We start from the raw sequence: 12183 nt of genomic DNA on the forward strand, positions 1-12183 counted from the left end.
GGTAGGCGGCGAGATGACGAGGCACAGAGCACACATACAATCACAGCTATGGCTCTTGATGTATCAGCATTTTACTTCTTCTTAGCGTCGCAATACTTTTCCATTTAGTGCCTATGGAATTTTGCCATGCTGTATAGGCATTGGAACGGCATATCCGAGGCTCAATGAAACCAAGTCTTCCAGGAGAGCCTCCTCGATCCAGAACGTGTTGCTCAGACCAATGCCCAACTCCGACTACTACTGCTGAGCCCGTTATGCCGTGCAGCGCCCGTGTGCATTTTCCCGCGCTCGCCTGCCATCCACCTTTTACCGCTCCCTTACAGACAGGGTATTCACCAGAGGTTTTGCATTCTACATATCCTAATACATTGCCTACGTGTGGACCAGAAACATAATTACAATTTTAACATCTTACAACAGTCTCAACATATGTTACACTTCAATTCTATTACAATATTGCTTGAAATTTGACATAAACATTAATATTCACACTGAAAATTGTTTACAGTTTCCTTAACATAATGGCATGAAACAAAAATATGAAATGAAATCGGAACATCAATTACCCTAATTTATCGAAAATCAGAAGAAAAAAAATATTATGTGTACAATAGTACAGCGTTGTTGTTGTTACATGTTGATCTTCTGACGGCTTTACTGGGTAGTAAAGTACAGCATCATCTGCAAACAATATAAGAGGGCCACTCAGATTGTCTCCTAAATCATTTGTGTGGCTCAGGAATGGCAGAGGGCATATAACACTTCCTTGGGGACTGCCAGATATCAGTTCTGTTTTACTCAATGATTTTTCTATTGATTACTATATACTTCGAACTTTGACAGGAAATGATGAATCCAGTCACACAACTGAAGCAATACCCCACTTTGATAGTGATTTAATATAAATTTTATTAAAGGCCTTTTACATAATCACTTGGAGTGTTGCACATCTAATAGTTAGCTGTAGGTAGGTATTACCTGGGATGATTAGGTGAGGAAGTAGGTGATAGTAGTTATGGCTGTGGCACGTTTGCATATCTTTATTTTATAAATTTGTCTGTAACTTCCGATATTGCAGGATTCACAGTGTATCTTATTGCGGTGTTTTTCTGACGACAGCTTTCATTTGATACTTCCTATGATTTGATCTGTCTAGTGGTCTGTTACTAATTTCTATTTTCCCGTGTAATATCTATAATTACAAACAGCTGCAACTTTTTTAATACTTAGCATAGAATCATTTACATCTATAATCTGCAAGCCAGCATACTCATCACTTATAAACGAAGTACTGATTGCACAAAAGCAATCAGTAAGAATGTGTGTTCACCAGTGATCGTTTTGTGTGTTCCTCTTTAAGGAGTTCGGCAGTTTAACTGCACCATTCCACTACACACATTCACTAATGAATTCAGTTGTAAATAATCCATCACAATTTGTGAATAGTGATATCCATACCTACAACACTAGAGGAACAAAATGGTCCAGTATTACCCATTATTAAAGCTGTCAGTGGCTCTGAAAGGAGTGCAATATGCACCAACAGAAATATTTGATCATTTGCTCAGTACCGTAAAAATTGCCTGACAGGTAGAAAAGCAAGTTTTAAATTTAACCTACGATTGATGAAAGGAGAAAATATAAAAATGCAGTAAATGAAGCAGGCAAAAAGGAATACAAACGTCTCGAAAATGAGAACCACTTGTATGAATATCAAGGGCTCAGATGGAAACCCAGTTCTAAGCAAAGAAGGGAAAGCAGAAAGGTGGAAGGAGTGTATAGAGGGACTATACAAGGGCGATGTTCTTGAGGACAATATTATGGAAATGGAAGAGGATGTAGATGAAGATGAAATAGGAGATATGATATTGCGTGAAGAGTTTGGCAGAGCACTGAAAGACCTAAGTCGAAACAAGGCCCCGGGAGTAGACAACATTCCATTAGAACTACTGACAGCCTTGGGAGAGCCAGGCCTAACAAAACTCTACCATCTAGTGAACAGAATGTATGAGACAGGCGAAATACCCTCAGACTTAAAGAAGAATATAATAATTCCAATCCCAAAGAAAGCAGGCGTTGACAGATGTGAAAATTACCGAACTGCCAGTTTAATAAGTCACGGCTGCAAAATACTAACGCGAATTCTGTACAGACGAATGGAAAAACTGGTAGAAGACGACCTCGAGGAAGATCAGTTTGGATTCCGTAGAAATATGGGAACATGTGAGGCAATACTGACCCTACGACTTGACTTAGAAGCTAGATTAAGAAAAGGCAAACCTACATTTCTAGCATTTGTAGACTTGGAGAAAGCTTTTGACAATGTTGACTGGAATAATCTCTTTCAAATTCTGAAGGTGGGAGGGGTAAAATACAGGGAGCGAAAGGCTATTTAAATTTGTACAGAAACCAGATGGCAGTTATAAGAGTCTAGGGACATGAAAGAGAAGCAGTTGTTGGGAAGGGAGTGAGACAGGGTAGTAGCCTGTCCCTGATGTTATTCAATCTGTATATTGAGCTAGCAGTGAAGGAAACAAAAGAAAAATTCGGAGTAGGTATTAAAATCCATGGAGAAGAAATAAAAACTTTGAGGATCGACGATGACATTGTAGTTCTGTCAGAGACAGCAAAGGACTTGGAAGAGCAGTTGAACGGAATGGACAGTGTCTTGAAGGGAGGATATAAGATGAACATCAACAAAAGCAAAACGAGGATAATGAAATGTAGTCGAATTAAGTCAGGTGATGCTTAGGGAATTAGATTAGGAAATGAGACACTTAAAGTAGTAAAGGACTTTTGCTATTTGGGGAGCAAAATAACTGATTATGGCCAAAGTAGAGATGATATAAAATGTAGACTGGCAATGGCAAGGAAAGCGTTTCTGAAGAAGAGAAATTTGTTAGCATTGAGTATTGATTTAAGTGTCAGGAAGCCGTTTCTGAAAGAGATTGTATGGAGTGTAGCCATGTATGGAAGTGAAACATGGACGATAAATAGTTTAGACAAGAAGAGAATAGAAGCTTTTGAAATGTGGTGCTACAGAAGAATGCTGAAGATTAGATGGGTAGATCACATAACTAATGAGGAGGTACTGAATAGAATTATGGAGAAGAGAAATTTGTGGCACACATTGACTAGATGAAGGGATCATTTGGTAGGACATGTTCTGCAGCATCAGGGGATCACCAATTTAGTATTGGAGGGCAGCGTGGAGGGTAAAAATTGTAGAGGGGGACCAAGAGATGAATACACTAAGCAGATTCAGAAGGATGTAGGCTGCAGTACGTATTGGGAGATGAAGCAGCTTGCACAGGATAGAGTAGCATGGAGAGCTGCATCAAACCAGTCTCAGGACTGAAGACAACAACAACAACAACAATCTTTACAATCTTTTCTTGTAGACAATTCATCCTTCCATGAATGAATTTCCATTTTGAAAGTGGTAGCTTGTTAAAAGAAAACTAGTTTTTTACGTGTAGTGACATAAGTAGGACTAAAATCTCTTGATAAATGTTAACGCTAATCGTGTATCATCTATACATGTAAATTGATTTGTTCCTCATAATTTCATTAAAAGAATTGTTCAAATGATCCATGGAACATGGAACTGACTGACTGTGTGTGGTGGAGGGTGCTTTGTGTACCACTGTATCTTCCCCCTTGTCCTATCCCACTCATGAATGATTTTTGGAAGTGATTGCTGGTAAGCTTCTATGTGAACTCAAATTTCCCTACCTTTGTGGTTTTTTTGTGAGATACGCAATATATTAGTCAACTCGTCTAGGAAAATGTGCTGGCCTCATCACTGTGATTTTTGCTGTTTATTTGGTTCTACTGCTATATTTGTAAGCCCTGTTACATAGAGTCCCTGGAAGTGCAACATCCATCTTATGTTTTGTTCATTGTAGTACTGCTGTCTTCTGCCCTGCTGCTGAACTCAGTTGTGTCCCTTATTGCAGTTCTCACTCCATGAACAGACTACTCTTAATGTCAAACTATGATAGCTTTACTCAATAGACAACATTTGAGATAAGTGTACAGACAAGGAGAACAATGGTACCATTGTTCCTCAAGGAAAATTGGCTTATTCCGTGCTACATGAAATGCCGGAAGATGACATAGTGATTGCAACACTGAACTCTTTATTTGGGAGGACAGTGGCTCAAATCCTTTTCTGGCCATTTAGATTTAACTTCCCTGTGGGTTAAGGAATTCACTTAAAGTGAATGTTGAGGGTGTAGCTGATTTCCATGCCTATCTTTCCCCAGAGTTTGTACTCTGCATCTAAAGACTTCAGCATTGACTTCATATCCTAATATTCCTTCCTTCCTTCCTATATGTAACAGGGAACTGTCTTGTTGAAATGTGTAATCTGAGCTCACCTGATAGAGGAATGGACCCCAGTTTCTAACTCAGGCTATTCCAACTCAGTCCCATGCAACATGGGCACCTTTAAAGTGGACCTATAGCAAAGTGTTTGCATCTTGTTTGTCCTTTGCTTACAGCCGTTTTGGTAGATGTCATGAGACATTTGCATAACTGAAATAATTACTTATAGGGAGCAGTATAATGATTGTTTCCATGTGCAGTCAAATTAATGCATTAATTGATAAATTGTATTTATTTGAAAGACAGCGTAGTAAAGGAAACACAACATTTTTTTAATATCTTCCATCTCTGTGATCACTTCCAGACAGGTTTCATACATTTTCAGCAAAACATTGTGCAACTTTGTCTGAATTTTGTGATATTTCTGGATCTGATAACCTAAAAAATGAACTGAAATTATTTAGCACTCCATTTTCAGTTGCACCAGGTAGTGTATCTTTGTAAATGCAATTAGAACTGATTGACTTACAAACTTACTCTCTGCTCAAGGACAAGAGTTACACGTGCTAGAATTTGTTGTGATGGTACAGGACATTACATGTGTAAAAGTGTTCCCTGTACTACACAAAAAGAGGTTCTACTGCTTCTGACCTGTTTGGCCACCCCTGCTTGCTCGCTCTTGGCCATGTTCTGTAATCTCATAGCATATGGTTCAGTTGCTTGACTGCCAGTGCATGAGCTGTTTGCTTCTTCTACTTACGGATATCCCTTTGCATGCACACAGGCACTAGAATTGGAACAGCCCATACTAAAATTCCCCCGAGGGAACACTTACAGTTCACTATACCCCAGATGCACAAATTGGAATTTCATGTTTTATCGAAATGCACTCCAAACTATCACATTTGGCAACTGAGCAGTGTTGCTCGACAATGCAGGCAGTTGGTGTATGTTCGTAATGGTAGTATCTTCACACATAAGAAGCCATCATTATAAAAGGCGTTGAAAAAGATCTTATCAAAATCTATTTCCCACTCGACACAGTAGAGGACATTCTAGTGCACACTGTTGTTTGTGGGATCCGTAGACTATGAAATAATTATGCCAGTGGTATATGCCACTAGTCCAGCATACTGCAGAATACATTGACTCATTATGTTGACATATCAACAAAGACTGAAGTTCTCCAGTGTGGATTGAATGCTGTGGATGATGCTCTGTATTCCATTATGGCCATACAGAAAAGATGATCATACCATGATAATACATTTTGTGGTCTAGTACCCACTGTTCTATTCAAGTGCGCCCTGTATGAGGCAAAATGACATGATACAACAAACCCATTTCCTGGAGACCAATCATTCTGTCAATTTGAATTTGTGCATCAGCTGTGAATATTGCACTGTTTATTGGTGAGTCATTTAAGCATTTTCTACTACATTTCTGTTTCATTTCATGCATCTTCCATGGCAGCTCTTATACACTGAGGTGACAAAAAGTAATGGGATAGCAATATCCCCACATACAGATGGCAGTAGTATCACGTAAACAAGGTATGGAAGGGCAGTGAATTGGTGGAACTGTCATTTGTACTCTGGTGTTTCATGTGAAAAGGTTTCCGACATGATTAGGGCTGCTTAACAGGAATTAAGACTTTGAATGCAGAATGCTAGATGGAGCTAGAGGCTTGGGCCATCCCATTTCGGGAATCATTAGGGAATTCAGTATTTTGAGATAGTGTCAATAGTGTGCTGAGATAACCAAATTTGATGCATTACCTCTCACCACAGACATCGCAATAGCCACCGGCCTTCACTTAACGAATTGTGTAGAGTTGTCAGTGCTGACAAACAAGCAACGCTGTGTAACATAACCACAAAAATCAATGTGGGACATATGACAAATATGTGTGTGTGTGTGTGTGTGTGTGTGTGTGTGTGTGTGTGTGTGTGTTAGTTAGGACAGTGCCGTGAAATTTGGTGTTAATGGGCTATGGCAACAGACGACCATTGTGAATGCCTTTGCTAACAGCACATAACCTGCAGTGCCCCTTCTGGGCTCGTGACCATATCGGTTGGACCCAAATGACTGGAAAACTGTGACCTGGTCAGATGACTCCTTATTTTATTTGGGAAGAGCTGATGGTAGGGTTAGTGTGTGGACTCAAGTTGTCAACAAGGCACAGTGCAAGCTGGTGGTGGCTCCATAGTGGTGTGGGCTGCATTTACATGGAATGGACTGGGTCCTTTGGACAACTGAAATAATCATCGACTGGAATTTATTTAGTTCAGCTACTTGAGAGGCCATTTGCAGCCATTCACGGAGTTAATGTTCTCAAACAACGGTGGAGTTTTTATGGCTGACAATGCAACATGTCACCAGGTCAAAATTGTTTGTGATTTGTTTGACGATCATTCTGCACAGTTTGAGTGAATGATTTGGCCACCCAGATTGCCGGACAGGAATCCCACCAAATGTTTATGGGACATAATCGAAAGGTCAGTTCGTGCACAAAATCCTACATCTGCAACACTTTCGCTATTACAGACGCCTATAGAGGCAGCATGGCTCGGCATCTCTGCAAGGATTTCCAACTTGTTGAGGCCATGCCACATAGAGTTGCTGCACTACGCTGGGCAGTAGGATGTCCGACACAATATGAGGAGGTATCCTACGACTTTTTGTCATCTCAGTGTATCATTATCTCTGTCGCATGAGATGATGATTCTGGGGCTACACGTGCACCTGTATATTCACGAATGCTTTTTAATGGCATGCTGTTACAGATATCCATGTTTGGATTCATTAGAGACAGTCATTATGGGTATTGTGATTTTTTACAGACTTGAAAAGTATTCAACAGTTTAACGCTTATCTTAGTTTCCTTCCTTAAAACTGGTATTTAGCTGACGCAACAGACAGGAGAACAGTTTTACTCTTGGGCTGTAGAGGGTACAGTTTATTTCTTCTCTGCCTGTGTACTGCTAAATAGACGAGAATTATACTAAAGTTAGTTGATAATTTACAAGGCAGTAGAAGTGGAGAAAATATTCGTTGCTGAGATTGAGGAAGGGAAAAATGAAGCTAAGTATGAAGTTTGGATAAGATTCATGATGTTAGGTTACAGTGACCAGCCATGACAGAGTATGAGAAGTGTGAATAAATCCTGCCATCACTGGTGAGAGAAATTGCACAAATTCATGCATTTTGTGTGAATTGTGAAATGATTTAAAATGGCTTTTGCATCTACAGAAGCACTTGATACAATGTTTTGGCTCCAGTCCTAGCCATCAAATGTTTGGCAGGATACTACTTCAGAAATTCTCACTTTTTAATGTGATCAGGCTCACAAAACTACTAGTTTTATTAATGTGTACACATGGGGCAGATCAGTTTTAAGAAACAGTTCAGTTTGATTCTATGGTTTCTGTCATTTATTTTTCTGTGTTAGCAATTTTCGAAGTTTGGATTTAGGTGTGTGAGCTCTGTTGACTTGTCCTAGTATATAGTCTAGTGAAGGAGTGGAACTACGTGGCCTGCTAAGTAGTTTAGCATTGTTGCTAGAGGTCAGTGCCATAAGGAGAGAAAAATTGTTTATGATATTTATTAAACTATTGGTAGCTCATGTGTTGGATGTGATAGGTTAGTCATATCCCTAAATCATTGGAGTGGTTCCTTTTGATTACTGTAGCAATAATTTGGTTATTTTGTTTTCATATATTGGCAGTTGCCAGAAGACTGTTCTTTCGTAATATTAGTAAGTGTACTGTACATTCTGTTGTAGAGCATGACTGTAATAAAACTTATCTTAAAGTGGGGTGTTTAGCATGGGCTGTTAAGGAGTGGGAACTACATGACGCTTTTTGTTGGTTGGTGTGAAATATGTGTAATGTTTACTAGAAAATGCTGAAGATGAATTTCAGGTAACTTTTCTTCATTGCTGCTTTAGCAGAGGTTTTTGGAACTTCTTAAATTAAATTGTGATTTAATTTTTACGTGTATTTATTTTCATGCTTGCTGGTGTAGTTTAAGTAATATTTCTGGTGTGTATATTCAAGCTTTTATTGTGTGCAAAATTTGCATAATTAGTGAATTACTCATATTTCCTTTCCAGGGCTTTTCGAGTTGTAAAAACTGCTGATAAATCAATTACTTTAGTTTTGCTAATGTTGTTAACTTCCGAATTTACTTTTTGGTTTCTGTTAACAGTCTGTCCAGAGGAATTATTCAATGAATTATGTAAATCTTGTGCTGCCAAAAAGATAAAGACATTGAAAGAAATCAACATAGCATTCTTGCCATATGAGTGCCAGGTTTGTAGCTGTTACCGTTCTCCCAGTGTAGACGATTTCACTATTTTAATGCTTGCTGCCTGTTAGTATCGGACTTGATGTTCAGTTTAGCTAACTTCAGAACAAGAAACAGCATGTTAAATGTACCGCAGTTGATTCGGATTAGTAGACTTAAGTGTCTGCAGTAAAATGTTAAATGAGAATTAGTTAAAAACCTTTTCAATTATGATGAAATATGAGTAGATGCACACAAGGTTTGATAATAAAAATTAAGTTTTGAATGAAAATATAATTATGGTTCTCTTTTTAACCAATTTGTTGTAATAATAATTGCATAATGTGCACTGATATGTGCCATTTGTTTTATGTAAATTATATTATCATATCACCAGCAAAGTAGTTAGTTTTAGGAATTAAATGTGAAAAATGGTATCATGTAAATTAGTTTTGTCTCAAGTTTTTACATATCCTTGATATCAATATCTAAGTTTGGTTAGGTGTTTTTCAGTTTATTAATTAGTTTGGTTATCTGTGCCTCATTTTCAGATTTACCTCTGTCAGCACCATACACTATAGAGATTAAATAAAAGGTATCAAGTTGCTAAATCTTGCAGACCATTTAGTGCTATTGAGTTGGGGTGTAAAGCAACCACATTTTCGTTTGTAGTAGTTGAATGATTTTATGCACTGGGAGATATCAAAAGTCTCCATTGAAACTTTGCAACTGATACTGTTCTACAGCATTAAAAAATTTTGAATGTGTAAAAGATACTAAGATAATTGGTAGTGACTTTTTGCTGACCTTTTGACATTTCTTTTGCTCCAAGTTGGACCATGCACTCATTTAAAGGAAATGCAGTTGTTTGGAAAGTGCTAGGGATTGATTGTCCTCAATAAACAATTGACTAAAAATTGTGAATGCTTCTGGAAGTTGGCTGAAATTGGACAGCAGTCATGTGACATCTTTCACTTGTGTGGTGTGGTCTTTGTCTTGACCGACAGATTCACAAAAGAATTGTTCAGGATCTGTCTGCAGCCAAATATTTGTGACAAGCAAGATTATGAATAGGTTTGTTGCTCATTTCATTTGCATCATTTTGTGTTGCGCTCTTAGGTTTATACCCAACCACACCCATTAAAATTGCGACATATTCTGAATAAACATCAAAGTATTGGTGACAAGGAAGACTATAAACACGATTTCCCCTTGTTTTATTTGCAACAATTTAAACTGTGCTCTTAGGTTCCTGCCTAACAACATCATTGGTGCTTGTGACATATTTGAAAATAAATAGCCAAAAATTTGTGACAGGCAAGAATATATTGCATTTTACTTGCAACACTTCAAGCTGTACTTTTAGGTTCCTGCCTAATCACACCCTCAGGAATCACAACATGTTGAAGAAAAAAGGTCAAATACTTGTGACAAGAAGCAACATAAATGTCATTGCTGGTTGTTTCACTCACATCAGTTTCATATTTTTACTCAGACTGAACTCACAAAATCGAAGGAATTCACTACTGAGAGAGCACACTCTTATAACAATGAATATTGCAGAATATACTACTGTTACATGAAAAGGAAACTTCCAGAATGTGTTACAAATGTGAAAGTGACACACCTACCTTTAAGCCTACTACCTTCAATGTAACAAGACACATCTCTTCACATACAAAATAATGCTTCAAAATGTTCATAGTAAATTTTCTTAGAACATCTGCAACTAATGTCATTCATTGGCATCTAATTATAACACATCACACCTAGTGTGATAAATCTTCATTAAAATATCATACAGCCGTAACACACAAGTTATAATATGAAAACAACCAAAATATAATGAACCCAATATGGCGTCTCAAATGTAGCGAGCGATGGACATCTCATAACTGCTTTCCAGTTTTAGCCAAATGCCACACACACTTCAGATTTTTAGTCACTAGCTTTAATAAACAATGCTGTTGTTTGTCAACAAAGCCACATAACTCATAACCAGCTTTCTAACTGTATAAGTTGTGACCTTAGAAAAGTTTGTTCTTTGTTGCTGTAAGTCGCCACTCTTGAACTGGGAACATTTGTATGGATGTAGATAAGAATTATGGAAGGCTGGCTGTGTGCTTTACAAAATTTTGTTCATGAAAGATCTTTTCTTTCGACATAGGCTCTTTGTCATTGTTTGCATAAAAAGTCGTCATGATCATTAGTATATTTCATTGAGAGGTAACATATTCTCATCAAAACAATTAATTTTGTTTGTGTTATTGCCTATGAACCTATGTAGCCATTAATCAGTTAGGAGAAATGTCATGTAACAGTCTGTCCAGAATTGATATGTGATTGTTACAATATGGTATTATAGGATTTTAGAACAGTCGGGCTAAAAGTTGCTACTGTTATTGAACTGTCTTTCTTTTATCTGGGCCCAGGTAATGTGGTGCAGTGATTAAATCATCAGACTTTTGGTAAAGACGGTCAGTGTTAAAATGTCTATCCTGATTTAAGTTTAGTAATTTTCCTAGGACAGTTCATATAGAAGGATGTGACCAGTTTCCATCTGCATTCCTGCCCAGATGAGCTTGACACGAATGGAATATTAAACTCTAAATTTTCTACCATCTTATTTTGTAATTGGTGGTCTGGATGTCGTAGTTGTAGTAGTATTGGGTAGAAGGAGGGGGGGCAGCTAAGGTAGTTTCAAGTAAATGATGACAAGAAGCTTGCAGTTAAACGTGGAATCTGTATCTCAATGTGACTTTCCACTTTTACAGTTACTTTTGCTAGAAGTGAAAGCCACTGTCAGGGGAAAAAAATCACAGTACCCAACGGAGACTGAATTGACATACATAGTGATTTGTTGTCTAACTCTTTAAACTGTCACACCAGTTAAAAGGCGAATATCGTTAAAGAACAACTTCAGCAAGCTGTAAATGAATATTTTCCCCCCTTTCTTTCTGTTGACCAATAACGCAATTAATAGCAGCTGTTAAATTTTTAAGTATGCATTTTGTGAAAACTGTGGGTTAAATTTCAGGCGTGAAATTGGGACATAACATTTTTTCAGATTTCGGAGCTGAAAATCTTTAGCTATTATTAAGGAGAGTCTGTTACACAACAGAGTGTAATTTCATGTCCTGTCACAAATTTGTTCAGCCTGACAAGAAATGGCTCCAAAATGTAGCGTAAACAAGGATTGAGTCAGGCGGCTTATTGTTAAAACTGATAACAGGTGTAGGTAGGTATACCTAGTGTTAAAGACTTCGAACAAAAATTCTTGTGGGAGGAGGAGATACAAGTAAGAGTCCATGGATTGTCAAATTGGAAGCCCCTGTCTTGACTGAATGTATGCCAGATAAAATTCTTTGCCCCCCCACCCCCCCACCCACCCAAATCCTAAACATGAGGCTATGGGAGAGATATGAACATTGTCTTAATTTATTGAGTTGCCAGTTTATATGCCTTGCTTCACTGCTACAGATTTTTCAGTTATTAGACTGTACTGCTGCTGATCCATGCATCATTATTGTGTGATGCATGTCATTTGACTTACGTACCACTTAACAT

General features: G+C 37.9%; 1 protein-coding gene across 3 annotated transcripts in view; it reads left to right on the plus strand.

The window, feature by feature from the left end:
- Nucleotides 1-12183, plus strand: part of LOC126183622 (protein ROP) — a 100314-nt gene that overhangs the window by 40484 nt on the left and 47647 nt on the right. The window contains exon 4 of one of the 3 annotated variants that reach the window (XM_049925741.1): nt 8539-8642. The exons of the other annotated variants lie outside the window; for them this stretch is intronic. Within the exon in view, the coding sequence (XP_049781698.1) occupies nt 8539-8642 (104 nt within the window). The remainder of the gene's footprint in view (nt 1-8538; nt 8643-12183) is intronic. 3 annotated transcript variants of the gene reach the window in all.

This window comes from Schistocerca cancellata, chromosome 4 (assembly GCF_023864275.1).
Source record: "Schistocerca cancellata isolate TAMUIC-IGC-003103 chromosome 4, iqSchCanc2.1, whole genome shotgun sequence".
NCBI lineage: Eukaryota > Metazoa > Arthropoda > Insecta > Orthoptera > Acrididae > Schistocerca > Schistocerca cancellata.